This window comes from Crinia signifera, chromosome 5, assembly GCF_055691185.1.
Source record: "Crinia signifera chromosome 5, ASM5569118v1, whole genome shotgun sequence".
Taxonomy (NCBI): Eukaryota; Metazoa; Chordata; class Amphibia; order Anura; family Myobatrachidae; genus Crinia; species Crinia signifera.
This window is the reverse complement of record NC_139221.1, coordinates 241,588,449-241,605,835: the sequence shown is the minus strand read 5'-3', so window position 1 is coordinate 241,605,835 and position 17,387 is coordinate 241,588,449. Positions and strand designations below refer to the sequence as shown.

At 44.7% G+C, this 17,387-nt stretch overlaps 1 protein-coding gene across 2 annotated transcripts in view; it reads left to right on the top strand.

Annotated features, from left to right (window-relative positions):
• Positions 1 to 1,291: 1,291 nt before the first annotated feature.
• Positions 1,292 to 17,387, top strand: part of LOC146080963 (ubiquitin-conjugating enzyme E2 E1) — a 33,949-nt gene continuing 17,853 nt past the window's right edge. Inside the window, exons 1-3 of one of the 2 annotated variants that reach the window (XM_083188741.1) lie at positions 1,292 to 1,396; positions 1,587 to 1,803; positions 11,787 to 11,837. In XM_083188741.1, coding sequence (XP_083044867.1) covers positions 1,610 to 1,803; positions 11,787 to 11,837 — 245 coding nt within the window. In that variant the 5' untranslated portion in view covers positions 1,292 to 1,396; positions 1,587 to 1,609. Of the gene's footprint in view, positions 1,397 to 1,418; positions 1,804 to 11,786; positions 11,838 to 17,387 lie in introns of those variants that run through there. The other variant, XM_083188740.1, reaches the window with a different exon arrangement.

Genomic DNA, 17,387 nt, shown 5'->3' with positions numbered 1-17,387 from the left:
ACGACTTCATTGCATGCACAAAATTAATTTGTGGATCAAGGTCTGTGCCAACTCCACACTCTGAATATGTGATGTCATGATGTCCCGATGAAGGGGCAGGACCAGCTAGTCATGGATGAAGCTAACCAACTGGAGCAACCTTCAGGCAAGCCAAGTGCAGGTGACCTAAAGGAGCAATGGGGGTGATTCTGGCTGGCTGAACTGCCCGCTGACACCGATTCCACTCTTTACGATGCAAGGGGATGTGTAATAAAAACACATTCACTCGCATGTCTCCGCAGCAGGAGAAATCATTCGATGATTGTAGACCATCAGGCTGCTGGGATGAAGGCGGGACGGGCGGCTGACGTTTTATGATCTGTGCACCGATAAGGATCTGCCCCATTGTCTGTGTATGTACAAGGGGCAGCATGACCTCCGCTCACTCCCTATGCCAGCATTGGCAAGTATGCATGCAGTTAATGATGCAGGCACCCGGTCAGGTCCTCGTGGCTGCTAATCTCACCCAGGGCCAGATGCACTAAGCTTCAAAAAGTGATAAAATGGAGAGTGATAAACAGCCAGCCAATCAGCTCCTGTCTGACATTTTTCAAACACAGTATGTGACATGACAGATGGCAGCTGATTGGCTGGCTGTTTATCACTCTCCAGTTTATCACTTTTGAAGCTTAGTGCATCTGGCCCATAGTATGTAAAGGCCTTTAGATGTTTGACACCCCATGGTGCTTTGCAAGCCACCAGTGGCAGAGGACAGGGACTCTCCATCCAACAATGGAGATCCCTAGCTTCTCCTTTCCCCCTAAACGGAGATGACACACCTACGCTATGGGAATCAGCGGCTGTTGCCAACCCCTCGCCACCCAACAAATGGCAGCACATTGTTAATCACTGACTTCTGACTGACTGAGCCTGCTTCCATCATTGCAAGACCCATTTGTGTGCGCAGAATGGGCACATGCGCTAAATACCAATAATCTGTATTTTGCATATCCTGTAGTAGTTGCTATGGGATCTGAATAACCCCCACTATGCTCATTTGACAATTTATTACCATACTGCAATAAGTCTGGATAAAGGGCCAAATGAGAATGTAAAAATGTAATTAGACTTATCTACAATAATGATGGCTATTCAAAATATGGGCCCATCGGTTTTGTTGGGAATGGGGTTGCTACATAGAAACCCATAATAACTTATGCAGCTGTATACTGACACATTCTTCCTTTGGCTAAAAGACACCTAGACTAAATACTTTTCAGCCACTTTGTTTCCTGCCCAAAACCTTTCCCCCCCCTCTCTCTCTCTCTTCTTGTAACCATTTGGATCCTCCATTACATTTAAATGCCACATCCCCCTCCCCCTCCAGTCCAGGGGGGTATAGGAAGCGGCTGATGGGGTGAGGGAGCATTGTGTGCATGTATGTCTGTCTGGCAGTGGGTGCATACTGGTCTGTGATAGCGGGCACTGGGCAGACTGGGCTTGCAGCAGTCACTGCTGCTTGTTGTGTTTGGGGTGGGGGAAGGCTATTGCATCTGGTCACCCATCTCCTCCTCCTCCTCCCTCTCACTCTCTCTGGCTTGGTGCAGGCTTGTGTGTGTGTGATCTCGCTATGTCGGATGACGATTCCAGGGCCAGCACCAGCTCCTCTTCATCCACCTCCTCCAGCCAGCAGATAGACAGGGACCCGGGCAGTCAGCACAGCAACAGCAACTCCAACTGCAGCAGCAGCGGCGGCACCAAGAAGAAGGAGAGCAAAGTCAGCATGAGCAAGAACTCCAAACTCCTGTCCACCAGCGCCAAGAGGTAACGCTGCCCTGCGCTGTGCGCTACCCTGGGGAGGGGGGCTCGCTGCTGGCCGGGGGTGCCCGTGTGTGTGTGTGGTGCCAGGCCGCGCTGCTGCTGCTGGCCCCCTCTGTCCTTGGCTGGCAGGCAGGTCCCAGGCCCGCCCGGCAGCGCAGGGGTAACCTGATGGTGTGTATGGCCTCCTGCAGACAAAGGCTGCGCCCATGTTACCCCAGCCGCCGCCGCCGCCGCACTAAGGTGACTCCTTCCCAGGGGTCTGGCTGGGACAATGGGGGCAGCTCCCGCAGCCGGGCATTGCCGGTGACACAACAATAGGCACGGAGTCTGCTTCCCCTTTAAGACTCAGTGGGCGCTCGGGGGTACAGACACACTACCCCCCCATATCCCCAGTGTTGGTGTTGCCCCTTACTCCCCCCTCCCCCTGCCGCCAGCGCCCCCCCTGCCACCGCGGCAAGGAAAGGGTGTCGTGCCTCGTCTCATTTGCATATCAAGGCGCCGCCCACGACGACTCATTTGCATGTTAGCTTTTTGGGGTCCCCGTGGAGCGCAGAGACGTCACCCGTGGAGGATTCCCACGTGGATAACCATAGCATCGGTGGCCACACCGGGGGGGCCGGGGCAGGAGGCAGCGCAGCCACTAGGAGGGAGGAGGGGGTTTAACGGCAACGGCGGCCATGTTGCAACCCCCTCCCCTTCTCCTCCGGTGTACCTGACGTTACCATGAGGGCAGGGGGACGGGGGTTGCACTTACTGGGTGAGGATAGAAAACATTTGTGCAGATACAGTAGTCCACAAAGCAAAGTGGGTGAGAAGGATACACAGCGGCCACCTGTAACCTGTGTGTGTGTGTGTGTGTGTGTGTGTGTTACATGTTTGCTGGACTTGTCATTTATTTATTAAGTTTCTTCTACAGTGCAGCATAGTCACTTGTGCTTTTACAATTGAAAACCACAACGTTGAGGGAGGTCAAAGGGCCCTGTTAGCTGACTTACAATATATGGGGAAATGGGTAATTGGCGTTGCCTAATGGAACACCAGATTGCAAAGGTTCCTGGTGGACTGCATGGTATGGTCAGGAGGATGGGAAGTGGAGAAAGGGGAAAAAAAGTGAGGTTGTGTGTACTGTATAGTGGGGATGTAATTGGATAGGGGCATTTGAGGTTATGTGGGTACCAGCAGGGGCTAAAGTGTGTGGGGGTGGGGGATGTAATGGTGAGGTGGTAGGAGTTCAGCCTCCACCTTGGCCCTGCACATTAATTCTAACAGAAAAGCAGTATCCTATGCATAGGGTGTCAAAACCAACCACTGGCTCTGCCTAATGAAGGTAGGGGTAGAATTAGTTAGCAGAGGGCCACCAACTCTCCGGGACCACTTTAAGCCCTGAGTGTCAGAATACACTAAGCTTGTCTGTAGTGTGTGCTACATGTGTACTGTACCTGTAATTTATTTATTACTATATGTTTCTTATATGGCACAGTAAATTCCATTGCCCTTTACAATTGGAAACTACAAAACTAGGTATTTACAGACCGACCTAGAGGTAGCAAGGCCCTGCTTGCTAGCTAACAATCTATAGGGAAATAGGCATTGATAGACCTGGATAGGTGATCTATCGCATAATGGTACCTGTAGAGTGTGTGTTTGTGTGCAGATGCTACAGTGTACCGTACCTTTATTTTGTGTGTTTGCACTACATGTGTAATGTACCTGTAGTGCAGGCATGTCCAAACATGGCCCTTCAGGTGTTGTGAAACTACAAGTCCCATCATGCCTTGCCAGAGTTTTGCTATTAGGGAAGGATAAAACTATGGCAAAGCATGCTGGGATGTGTAGTTTCACAACAGGTGGAGGGCCACATTTTGGACATGCCTGCTGTAGTGTGTGTGTGTGTTACATGTACACCACATGTCATGGTGGGATGTGCTATTTGTAATGGTATAGGTGCTTCACAGATTCCGCCAGTAATGTGCATAGCCATCTTAATAGCATAGTAGGCCCCGGGCAAAGCATTTTTGGCCCCTCCACACCCATTCGCTTGAAAAAACATAACGCGCCCCTCATGTGATACCTTGCCATCTCTTCACTTGCTTCCATACAGGAACAGCTGTCAGCACTCTGATTGGTGGATAGCTCCAGCCACCCACCAATCAGCATACTGACAGCTATTCACTGCAGGCTGGGAAGTAGGGATGGCCATTGGTGCAGATGCCATTGATGGTTGCCATTGATGGCAATTCTGCACACAACCATCGATAGTAATTAACTATTTAATGGATAGCCATCAATAGTTTTAGCTATCGATGGTGATCCATTGTATGTGACTGAATGGCCTGTGGGCCAATCAGAACTCGGGTGCAGGACTTCCTGCTGTCGGGGGGCACCTACAAAAATGAAACATCGGTTCTCCTTTACCATTGATGTAAGGAAACATCTGGTTCTCCCACATCAATGGCAAAAGTATTTGACATCGTCCATAAACCATCAATGTTTTCAAATCATCGATGATTGATGGCTATCCCTAATGGGAAGCAGGAAGAGAATGCTGCCGAGTCGCTCTGTTTGTGTGTGATTCACAATCCTAGCGACCAAGCAGCATTCTGTTCTGCCTCTCAAGAATCTTAAGGAGGCAGATAGCCACAAACCATTCTGCCCCAGCTCAAAGGCCACTAAAATTGGTGGTCCCTTGGGCAGTTGCCCATTGAGCCCATACGTTAAGATGGCTCTGTTAACGGGGCTATATGTGCCCTGGGTGCGTGTATTCACTCAGCAGCCTCTCAGTGACTTTCAGTACCAGTTGCTGCTAATCTGTATCCCATCCTGCCAAAAGGGCCATGTGTGTGACACTGCTGCCCAGCTGCAATCATCTGTATTTGTTATTCCTTTGGGACTAAATGGAAATGTTATATTCATTACAGCCTACAAAAGCAATGAATTAATAATTTTAGTAGACCTGCCTATACTAGTGGTATAAAGCCTATATCTACGAGCGTATATTAACCCACTCCTAGCATTTCCTGCTGGTGTGCACAGAACAATGGAGATCTCTTTTCCAAATGACTTTATCGCTGCTCCTGTGCTCCCTAGCTTGGTGTGTAGCTCTAACCTAGGACAGGCGACCTATGGGGGGGGGTATTCAATGAAGTTGTAAAATTCGGCATGGTGGAAAATTGTGGCCATTTCCAACTGTTTTTAGTGATGTTTCTCCGATGCAGTTTCAACGGATTTAATTGCATTCCACATAAATCTTTTTAACTGGTTTCATGATTTTAAATCTTGGCTTTTTATTCCCTCCCTGTTCGGAATACACATCTAAGGTTTTCTCTGTAATGTAGAATCGACCTTTAAAATGTATATTTCCATGTGATCTAAAGCCCTGTACGCGCAGGGTGATTTCTCCTAGCCGGGATGCTGAGCGATGCAGGCTAGGGAAATCGCCATTGTGTTTCCCGGCGGCTAGGACGCTAAGTGTTTATGGGCGATGTTTTCTGGTGAGAACACTAGCGATCCGACTAAATTTTTACTACATTTATTCAAAATCTAGTCAGGCGATGGCGGCACTCACTCCTAGGTATACACACGGAGTGATCTATGCCTAATTTTCTCCGCAATCTAGTCAGATTGTATGTGTTTGCCCCATAAGTTTTATATCTAGTAGGTAGATATCTTTTTCTTTCTCTTATTTACACTGTGCCACAAAGCTCCCATACAGTTGTACATAGTGAATGTACAATAGTACATGGGTATCATTGGTTAGGTATTGTTTAATCATAGCTGCCTACCCTCCTGCATTCTGCATGAGACTCCCTGAAATAACACCAATCTCCCCTCTCCCTCATTAGTCTAGCAATCTCCCTCATTTCCCCTAGCCCACATTACACTGTTGCAATTTTGGAGAAAAAAGGAATGAGAGATAGATACATTTACATTGAATCATCAGCACCATTTCCCAGCTAAGTATAGTAGCTCTTAAGGTGCGTACCCACGGTACGATTTATGTTCCGTATGATATTGTATACAATTTCCCAGGAAAGTCCCAGTGGTCAAAAGCATAAGATTTGTGCTTAAAATGTGCATAAGATATCATATAGGATATTACGTCACAGCTGTACTACACTATACTATCTTATGCTTTCTAGCCAGAATTGAGTTGCATGCTCACCCGAGCAGCTCCCTGCCAGACGACCGGCGGGAGCGCGCATCGTATGTCGGATAGTGCGTACACACGGTAAGATATAGCGCACTATCTAGCATGCTATTCGAAACTAGCTAGATTTTGCACTATATCTTACCGTGGGTACGCACCTTTACGAACTGCTTTGGGGCTCATCTACATTTGGCTATAAGTCATTTTAAAAGATTCCTCTCAGATGTAGCAATACACACCCATGCTTCTAAGTGCCAAGTTCACAATCTCTCCATATATGGAACTAGACACGCCCTTTGGGTGGAGCATGACACGCCCCCTCAATGGGGCGCTGTGCAAAATTCTACTACCAACTATAATATCCCTGAAACTAGTTTTTAAAAGTAGGCAAGTATGTGTTTAATGTGTACACACTATTTTGTTAACAATGCGCGCTCCCTTGGGTCATTGATGGCCCCTCTGTAGTCTGTACATGCACCTCAATCCTGACTGTCGTTAATGACAGCTTAAAGTATTGTGAGCGAAGCGGTTCAATTCAAACTGTGTCCATGTCGACTGTGTCGACATTCAGGACAAAAAACAAACAGTTAAAAACCCCATGTTGACCTTTTGACTGTCAACCTAATGCTTGTGTCAACCTAGTCCCGTGTCGACCTTAACCTATGTCGGCCTAGTGGTGTTGACCCAATGCTTATCGACCTAGTTGTTGTAGACCAAATGATCCACACCCATTGTGAACAATTCTGCATAGAAAGGGCTTTCTCAGCCATATTGTTCACAATACCGGCATGTGTAGGGGGCTATACTCCTAGATGTGGCCACTGAATATATCTTTGATGATAACCTATTGTGCATTCATTTAGTTTTCACAAAAGTTATAGTTTTTCAGGGAGTTCAAGGGCAATCATGAACCACGTTTTATCGTTTGCAGTGTCATCTAATGTGTACCCAGCTTTAGTGATATGGTCCCAAAATAAACTTAAATAAAATCTGCATATTACATAATTATTTGGGGCCAGGTGTCCATTGACCTTCATCGGTGTGCAGATTACTATATAGCAAGACCTAGAAGAGGACTCTACCTGTTCTATTCAGTATAAAAGAGTTCACGCTAGTGAAATGTCTGACATTTGAAATGATCAGCTGCTGACCTCAAGGAGAAAGTATAGTCAGTTATACCTCTTTCAGGCATCCCGGATCCATTGCAGGTGTGCAGGACTAAAATCCCGGGTAGAGCCATTTAGATATATGCTAGTCCCGGGATTATGCGCGTACATGTGAAAAATCCTGGGATTTTTGTGTATGTCTGAAAGGGGGTATAAGTGGAGCTTAATATAATCAACCTGAATCAGAGTTGCACTCTATACCAATATGCTCTCAAACGGGCAATGGTCTTTCTCTGTGAATGCATCCAGGATTTAAAGTGGTCCAGGAGAGGTGGTGGAACTCCTTTCACTCCCTCCCTCCCCCTAATTCCCCACTCTTCCCTCCCCCTATAAGGCAGAGCCAGGGCCGGAGTAGGGTTTTTGGCACCACACTGCATACTTTACTGCTTTTTTGTTAGAATTACTGGTCAGGGCCAAGGTGAATGTTGAACTAGTTTACTCCCTGTAGTTATGCTGGTATGCAGCCAGAGTTTTGTACATCCAGAGCTACAGATTGAATTTTAATGTACAGTATTAGAAATGTAAAGGGCGTTCTTGGACGATAACTGGGAGGTAACTTGGGAGTGGTTAAAAATACGCACAGAGATATTGCATCATATGGAAATGTCCCAGGCATGTTCCACTAAAGTGTTTGCCTACAAAGATGCTGAGCTGCTAACATAGAAGGCCTTAGGAGAGACTTCACTTGATATAGGTCTGGTACAAATCACTGTGTCCAGGAGGGCCCACACTGTACGCCATGTACCCATTTTTTTAATACTTCTGAAATCACACATCTATGGCAGCATTGCTGCACAAATCACTGGGAAAATGGTGCTGTGGACATTTTGCAATGGCAATGTTATCTCCCTGTGTAGTAGACTCTGAGCTGATGGTTAGAGACCACAGCATTAGGTATTCAATTAAGTACCGTACTTTGGATGAGTCGGACTACCTTTCATCGTTTCTAGGTTGAATTTAAATTCAACCTATTCGTGCCATTTTTTTGACTATGGCACAATCGAATACCCCCTAAGATGTAACTGCATCTTACTCCGAATCAGTCCAAATGTATAATTGTAAAGGTGAATTACTGATCTTTAACCAGCCATGACGCCAAAAGTCTAAAAGCCCCCATACACAGGTCCAATTTGGCCTGTTTTTACCCGATTCCAACCAATAGGATGAAAACTGTCCAAATAGGATGTGACATCCGATTCGCGGCCCCGTGCACATCAAATCAGATACAGAGATCATATGTGCTGCACATTTGCTTCTCGGATTTGGGCCACATCAGATGTATTGTTACTTGTGTAGTTTCACTGCTGTTTTCAACGTATCCTAAGATACGTTGTCAGCGTAGCCAGCGCCGTGAAACTACACATGAGAGCAGGGTGGTGGGTGTTTTCTTTTATACTTACCGTCCTCCGGGCGGCGATCCCCACGGGTGACGGTCACTCCCCGGCGGCAGCTTTTAGTCCCCCCCCCCCTCCTCTGGCAGTCACTCCCCGGCACCAGCAATGTACTAATTCAGCGCAGTGCCGCTGGGGGAGCATCACATGGTTTCCCAGCGGCACTACGCTAATTGCGTACATTGTCCGCTGCCAGTGCCGGAGGAGGGGGACTGAACGCTGCCCATCGGTGGATTGCAGAGACCAAGGTGGACGTGGTTGCCGGAACGGAGGAGGGTAAGTATAATGTACAACACACACACATTTCCCCCACTATCCACGTCATACCCCCAGTGATGTGTATTGTGGGGATATTAACCATTTTGTAGTTTCAGGGCTCCAGAAGCACTTTCCTAGTTTACATAGGCAGCATAGTGCTGTATTGGTATTCTCAATACAGCACTACATAAACTATGTAACTGTAGCCGTGAAACTACACAAGTACCAATGTATCACATGCGATCTTGCACGGGCAGCTCAAAGAGGATCGGATGGACATACACTGCTGCGAGACATCGCAGCAGTGTATGGCCACCTTAAGCCAAAGAAAACGATGATCTATTAATTAATTGAGAATTACCGTAGTGGATAAAACACAATGCACAGTAGCATGTTTACAAACTCATGAATGACTAAAGCCCTATGTAAGTGTCCTAGTTCTCGCAGCGACCCACGGAGTGATGAGATGTACTTGACAGGTTTGAGTATTAATAACAATGAAACCAGAGATTCCCCAGTTGCATGGCAAAGAGTAAATCTGCATTGTGGGTGTCTAAAGCTGCACGATTTGGAGGGTTACAATTACCTGGACTTTGCATATGAGCTAAAGCACCCAGTATCACACTGAACTTTGGGCTGAATTCTTACTTCATCGACAGTAGTGAAAAAAAGTCTGTATTTCATAAAAAAATGTGTGCAGGTTTTGTGTGCAATCAAATTATCTGACCTTATGTGTGTGTGGCTGTTACAGGAACTCAAGCCCTTGCATTGTGGCTACTGAACATTAATGAAAGCAGTCACTGAGCAAATAATTGCATTATAATTGTACTACGCTCGTATCCTTATTCTAGACTAGTCAATAGCTAGGCCACAGTTAAACCTTTTATTGTGCATGGATTTATACAAAAAGAAGGAAGCACACTATGAAAAAGATCAAATTAGAAAATTTCCTTTTTAAAATATAAAGACAAACATATATATATTTTTAAGTGTTCTTGCCATAGAAATAATGTATAACACTACAGCCACATGGAACATGTGGCTGAGGAAATGGGGTCACATCAGGGATCGATCTGAATATTGTTTGGATATGTGTGATGTAATGTGCCTGGTATTAGCCAATCACGTGTGAACAAATGACCTATGGTATGGCATCCAATGGTACAAGTAGTTCAGTATAGCACAAAATACATTTTGGAATCAGTGTTGAATGAAAATAAATGAACCATCTAAAAAGGCTTTAATTCTAGAATTTTATATGATCAGGCATGGAGGTAGAATTAGGGGGTTGGGATCGTTTGGTCTACAGCAAGTTGGTCGACAAGCATTCGGTCAACACCGTTAGGTCGACATGGGTTTAGGTCGACAGTTAAAAGGTCGACATTGCGTTTTTGACCCGAATGTCGACATGGACACAGTTTCCAGTGCACCGCATCCCCTCGCTTCACTCACAATGCTTCGGGCACGGTGCCTCGATGAGCTCGGCACACTATTTTATTCTCCCACCACGCCCTAGTGGATGGTAGGGCATGAAATACCGCATGTCGGCTCAAAGTGAAAAATCCCATGTTGACCTTTTGACTGCCGGCCTAATGCGTGTGCCGATCTATCCCCATGTCGACCTAAGGGTGTCAACCCGATGCTTGTCGTACTTGCTGTAGACCCAATGACCGTATCTTGAATTAGGTTATAAAAGGAATTGTAACAAAATGTATGCTGCAGGTATGTCAGTATGGGCAAAACGTATTAAAAAATACTTTCATTTCTGGGTAGAAATGAAAGTAGGTAAGCAAAAGATACAGTGCAGCAGAGAGGGGACATAAACCCTGAAGCCATGTGTATGGAAAAGAAGGGCAGGAACAAATGGCTATTCAGTTGCATTCCCCTTTTCCACGCTTGTTTACCGTCTGTTAAAGTTTGTGGATTTGTGTGTTAACAGGGTTGCGGCTTGTGTTGATTTCATAGTCCTCAAGGATTGAGTTTCAAATTCGTTCAGAGGAGTAAAGAAAATCCCAGATATATGCTGCCGACGGGGTCTAATTGAGTAGCCCCGGGTGTCAATTAGCTCACGGTAAATTACCACTGCTAATTGAATACCCCCCCTAAATGTTTAGTTGGGGTATGAGGTAATAATTGTTCAATAGATAAAAAAAAAATGACAACCTTTAACAAACTAAAAATATAAAAATATAATTTTACACATGATTTTCTTTGGTATTTAATTATTCAATTCCCCTGATAGTTTATTTCTTGTATGTATTTATTTTTTTAATCTTTTTGTACAATTTTATTATTTTGATATAACTAGGAAATGTTAAAACGTTAACATGCTATTCTATTGGGTGATGTCCTCGTCACAAGTTCTGACATTAGGGACTTTGAGGAGTATCCAATTACCCCAACAAAAGATTGGGACCAAAAAATTTTAATTTTTTGCTATTTTCCACAATGTTTCACCAATGTTTTTTATTGGGCTATCCGATTTAGATCACCCGATAAACACATTTTTCTGCAAAAACAGAACACCGTTCAGTGACACCTGTGTATTTTCGCCCACTGCAGCCCTGTTTTCAGGGCAGGCGAAACAAAATCCCAGATAAGCTGCAGCATACGCTGGCTTATTGGGGCTAATTAGATAGCAGCAATCGCAGGTAATAGGATACCAGCCAATGTGTCAAAAAATCTGGATGCCACTAAATCCAGATGATCTCTTATATTTTGGAAACGCCAAGGATCATGTAACTGTGTTTTCCTGCCTGTTCTCAGAAATTGGTTGCAAGCCCTGAAACATCACAGCGAGCACCTTGAGAACCACTGACCTAACTACTTCCCTCTTACTCAAGGCTGTCAAAAAAAGAAAAATGTTCATTGTGCCCCAGAGGGACCACTGTTGTCTGTCTAGTCATCCTTTTTGCTGTTCATTTTTATTATGCTTGCCATTATTTGGTTAACAGCTTATTTACCTGAGTTAATTCTCCTAGACATTGTGTACACTGTTAATGTGTTGCTTTTTATTTTGTGCAGGATTCAGAAGGAACTGGCAGATATCACTCTGGATCCTCCCCCCAACTGCAGGTTAGTCACTGAGCCATTCCTCTTCCTATCCAAATAAGATATATCATGTGACATTACAGACTTGCAGTATTTGCTTGATCTTAGATAGGAAGGCTGCACTTTTGAAATTGATGAATCGATTAATTTCTCTCTTTGGACCAGATGCACTAAGCTTCAAAAGTGATAAAATGGAGAGTGATAAACAGCCAGCCAATCAGCTCCTACCTGCCATGTCACAGGCTGTGTTTGAAAAAAATGTCAGGCAAAAGCTGATTGGTTGGTTGTTTATCACTTTTGAAGCTTAGTGCATCTGGCCCTTCGTTTTTCACAAGGAAGACTTAATACTTTAGAAGTGCATCTGGGCTCTTGGATAATTTATGTTGACAGAATAGTATCAGTCTAATTTTCACGCCATACGAATGCTTTGCTAGCATTGGCCTAAATGAATTGTTTAAATATGCATAGAATGCATTACCCTTCTGTAATGTGGCGCCAAAAGCTTATTGGGGACATTATTCTGGGACCCCTAGTGTATGTGGTGTTCTGATATGTCAAAAGAGGTGACTTCCTAAAAATATCTTCATGCCAGACAGATGGGGGAATCCCATATCTGATTCTGTGACACGTAGTGACTGGATACACTGCAGTTGGACTAGTGAAATGTTTTCTTACATCCTCTATTGCATAATGCGCCAGCATTCTCTCATCTCCCTCTCTCTTGCTGTCACACATGTGCAATTTATTTCAAAGTTATGATTGATATAACTCCTCATAAAACAGACTGTTAAGTCAGTGTTTCATTGTGGGTTTTATCTACAGATTTCTCATTCAGCATTAAACATTGGTAATCTCTGTCCTAAAATATGTTTGTATTCTGTTCAGTGCATAGTGAGGAGAATGCAGCTCAGACTTGGAGGAAATGCCTTGTGTAATGTACTTGATTATTGGCCTGTGTGTCGCTGAACATTAACAACTGGCACATTAAAACTAAGCAGATATACAGTTTCTATAGCTTATTTAGACATTGCTTTATTTTATTTTTACAGTTTCTACAATTTGTATGATTTTAACCTAATTCAGGCATGTTTAAGCAGTGGCCCTCCAGCTGTTGTGAAACTACACATCCCAGCATGCCTTGCCATCATTTTAGAGTTCCCTTATAGCAAAATTGTGGCAAGGCATGATGGGACTTGTAGTTTCACAACAGCTGGAGGGCCATAGTTTGGACATTCCTGACCTAATGAATTGGTCGATTTTTAGTAGATTTCTTAACGATTGAAGTAATGCACATGTGCATTTCCGTACAAATGAGCTTTAGGAATGGGAGTCTTCCTGCCACTTAACTGTTACATATGAAGATGACACTGACTTATTGAGGTATAACTCTTATTGTCAATTGTAGATAGGTCTCTGAAAACTTACCATTATCTGGGTCTGTGTTTTGTAGAAACCGACAGTACTGTATGTGAACTCACATTCATCGTTTTATTCCGTTGATCGCTTAAATAAAAAAGCTTTTTTTTTTTTTTTTATTTCAATGAACCTTCCTTCTGCTTCTCCTTACCCACATTTTATAATATATATGAAGCCTGTAGACAATAAGTTAATAATTTTCCTAACCACAATATGTGAGTGGTGTGGTTTGATATAGTATATTTTAATAGTTGTGATTTTATCTTTTAAAAAGGTTATTCTGTCTGTTTTTTTATTGTTTCACCTAATACTGCATTGTGAGGCCCCTAAGAATTGCACTGGCTGCTAATTATTGATTAGATACTTACAAGAAGAAAATGTGGTCAGAACTTTACAGCTTTTACTGCTAACTGACTGGAACTGGTTGTCCATCATAACTACATTCACGTTCATTTATACCCATTTTACATGGGCTTCAAATCCCAGGTTATTGCTGGGTTGACCTGGGTTGGGCCTCAATTAATTTTTTCAATGCATGGAGGCAGTGGCAGCCCATTAGCTGCCAGAATGCTGGGCTCACCCCCGGTGTGACATAGGCGCTCCTGGGGTCCCATCTGGTGTATTTCCCTGTGCGTGGAGATAATGTCCTCTCCAAGCGACAGCCTTAAAAATAATGCAAAATGATAAATAAAGTTGTCTACTTTCTACTCCCCTCCTGCACAGTATTTGAATTATGAGAATGAAAATATGTACATCTCCCTGTCATTCCAAACAGTTTTCCCTGTCTTTTATCAGGCTCTCATTAATTTACAGTCACTAGGCACATAACCAACATCATACTATAATCCTCAATCTTAAGGCCCATACACACTGAGCGATTTTGAGCTGAAAGATGCTCTAACTTGGTGTTTTGAGCGGCTTTCAGCCGAAAGCCGCTCAGCGTGTACGGCCCGGCGATGAGTGGTAATGCGCGCTCCCGCATCATCGCTGGGAATGCCGCTCATCTGCTGGTATTACCAGCAGATGATCCGCTTTGTGGATGGTTTTGAATAGTGCTGCGGTCAGCCTGGATTGTGTATACACATTGAACTTATCATGGCATCACAGGGCATCATACCATATTTTAGCAGGGCATCCTACGCAGATTAAATATCTTTTTCAGAAGCATCCCTCTCGCATGTTTTCCTCCAATTCCCCCCCCCCCCACACACACTACTTCACAAGTTTATTGCAAACTTTCAAATTTGGTGCACAAGACCCTATTCGTGGACAGGGAGGATTGCTGGTTCACAAGTGAGCACCATTGTAGTAGGGAATATGTGGGCGGGTCAAAGGTCTTGGTTTAAGCCTGAGGTTCTTTATAGTCAAAACACATAGGGGCCTTACAGTTGCCCCACTTTCTTACTTCCTACAATGCTTTAATACATACAAGGGTCCTTGAGCAGTCTAGAACAGGGAACCGTAAGCATTGGGTGGCTATAGAAGCAGCCTCTCTTCCAGATGTGGCTCCTGGTCAGTGGTGGATTTAAGGGGGGGCGGTCACCCCCCCTAGGCCAGTGGAATCACTATGTTGATAGCTGAGGATCCTCTTTTTCCGGGATACCAGAATTTTGAAAATCGGCCCTGGGGAACTGGAGATATCCAACTTCAAAGCAGCAGTCCACATCCGACCTGTTAATTGTCATTTTTCTCAGGTTCATTCTGACTTAGAGTTTTTCTGAGAGTATATGTCAAAAGCTGGGACTCTCCCCTTTCTACTATCGGCTTGTCTCTATCATCCCCAGAACCAGAGTTATCAGCCTTCCAGCAGCCGGTCCCTGCTCCAGCTCCAAACGTCTGGTGTACAGTTTTATATTTTTGTCAATGGATTGCTCTGGCTCCTGATCTCCAAGTTCCCAGCACCTCCTGAAAGTTGGGACTATGTTTTTATACTATTGAAGGCTAAGAAATCTATTTCCAGATAATGGCGATATCTGCAGTCAAACAAGCTGCTCTTCCACCGGAAAATGACGAATATTAAGCCCGCTCCATTATCCAACCCTCCCCTGCATATAAAACACCCCCTACCTCCCTGGAAGTCATTTTCAATGAGACCCTTAATTCAGCTCAGTGCCCCCTTCCACGCGTTAGTGTTCTCCCTCCCACCACCTGTGCAGTAAAGGAGTAATTAGCAGAAGTTACTGCTCCAGACCCTACATGTTAAATGGAAGATAGAGCACCCCCTGCCACCCATGTGACATCATAGCTTCTGCTGATGGCTCCCCACACCCCTAGGAGGGTAGAATGGGTAAGGACCCCAGTGCATTGCTTTACCCAGGGGCCCACACTGCTGTTAAGACGGCCCTGGGCGAGGGGTATACTCCTCACTGCCGCCGGCTGCATCTGCACCCGCACCTACTAAGTAATGATTGTAGTGTATTATGGGGAAGGTGATGACACCGCCTCTCACCCACTAGCTGATATAGCAGGGCTTTCTCTCCCCATCCTGCTGTACTATTGGCTGGTGGGCTGTAAATTAGGTGGTTTGCCACCGTGATTGCTCACAGACAGTGTGGGGTGGGCTGTGTCTGCAGCACAGTGGGTGTGTGCCCGGTTTCAGGATGAAGTCACCTGATGAGCGGGAGCAGCCACAGCCTGGAGCTCCCTTGTGTGTGCACTGTCCGGCTGCTGGTGTGTCCGGCTGCACATACAGTGTGTTTGTATGTGTGATATACTATGTATGTATTTTGGGTGAGCTGTGTGTGATGTGAAATGTACATGTGTGTTTGTGGTGTGCTTATCTATATGTGTGCAATGCAGACCCCCCATGCAGGGATTTTTCTTTAACATTTATTATTGTTTTTTTTATTATTATTATTATTTGGGGGGGGGGTGTATTTGCAGTCTTACGATGGGAGGAGTCAGGGAAGGGGAGGGTCAAGTTTAAACATTAACAACCCTCCCCCCCCCCCCCCCCTCCTAGAAGAGAAGTCTAGATCTGCCCCTGCTCCTGGTATGCCTTGGCTCCCTGTTCTATATGCACCACATCATCCACTGCTGGGCCCACCCTTTCTTTTTTGCATAGTCTGTGTACTCCACTTGCTTCTTTAGAGTGCACTGTACTCCTATACCCTGCTGTTTGGGAACCCAGCTTTCCTTCCAGGGGGTCACTCTGTATTCATTTCAGTTGTGGTGTTGGCAAGGGATTTCTTTGGTTAGCCAACTGCTGGAATCGTGATTTGCATTAATCCAAAAGTGTGGTCCGTAAGTGTAGAAACACCTTCATAAAAAAAGGAACGGAGTACGTAAATATTAATACAGTGACACACGTGATATGGGAGTGGGGGGAAATGTTTTAGGGTATGGTGGCCATCTTGGATACAACTCTTAATTGTTGAATTGGAAAATATCATCAAACTGATGCCGAATTTCCTAAGAAAAACCATATCCGGCTTTGAGGTTATATACTACAGTGTGAGTTCCGTGATCGGTATGTGGTTGTTAAATCTACAGTCGTTCGGTCGACCACTATTGGTCAACAGGCAGTAGGTCGATATGATCGAAAGGTCAACACAAGCAATAATAAAATAAAACCATTCGGGACAAATTCAAAGTTCTTCATGAGAAATTCCAAACAATATGAAAGCTGGACACACAGTACTATGCGATGTAATAATGATATTTATATAGTGACTCAAAGTGCTGTACCGTTGTCTTTACAGCTCGAAATACAAAACAAGCTTAACAGTGGATGTCAGTGAAATGCTTGAGTAAATAAGTACGTCTTCACTCTATTTTTAAAGGATTCTACAGTGGGGGCTTCTCGCACTGTGCATGTGTGTGCATCAAGCAATAATGGCGGCTGCAGGGTTTTCTGTCAAGTGCATACACACTTGCTAACTATGTGCCCCATCTGTACATGCAGGACTACAGAGGGCATCGTTAACGACCTGCAGAAACGCACGTTTTTGCCTATATGTAGCATAATATTAATATTGCATTCTCCTCTATTCCTTTATTTCTGCTTCAGTACTTTATGGCAGTATCAGATGAGCAAGGTTGGGTTGTATTTCCCAGTACCCTGTTAGAGGTGCAATGCGTAACCTACCCCCTTGTGTGCCTGCTGCAAGCTTGGCCAGTATGAGGCACCAGAAAGCCAACATGCTAATTAGTAGAATG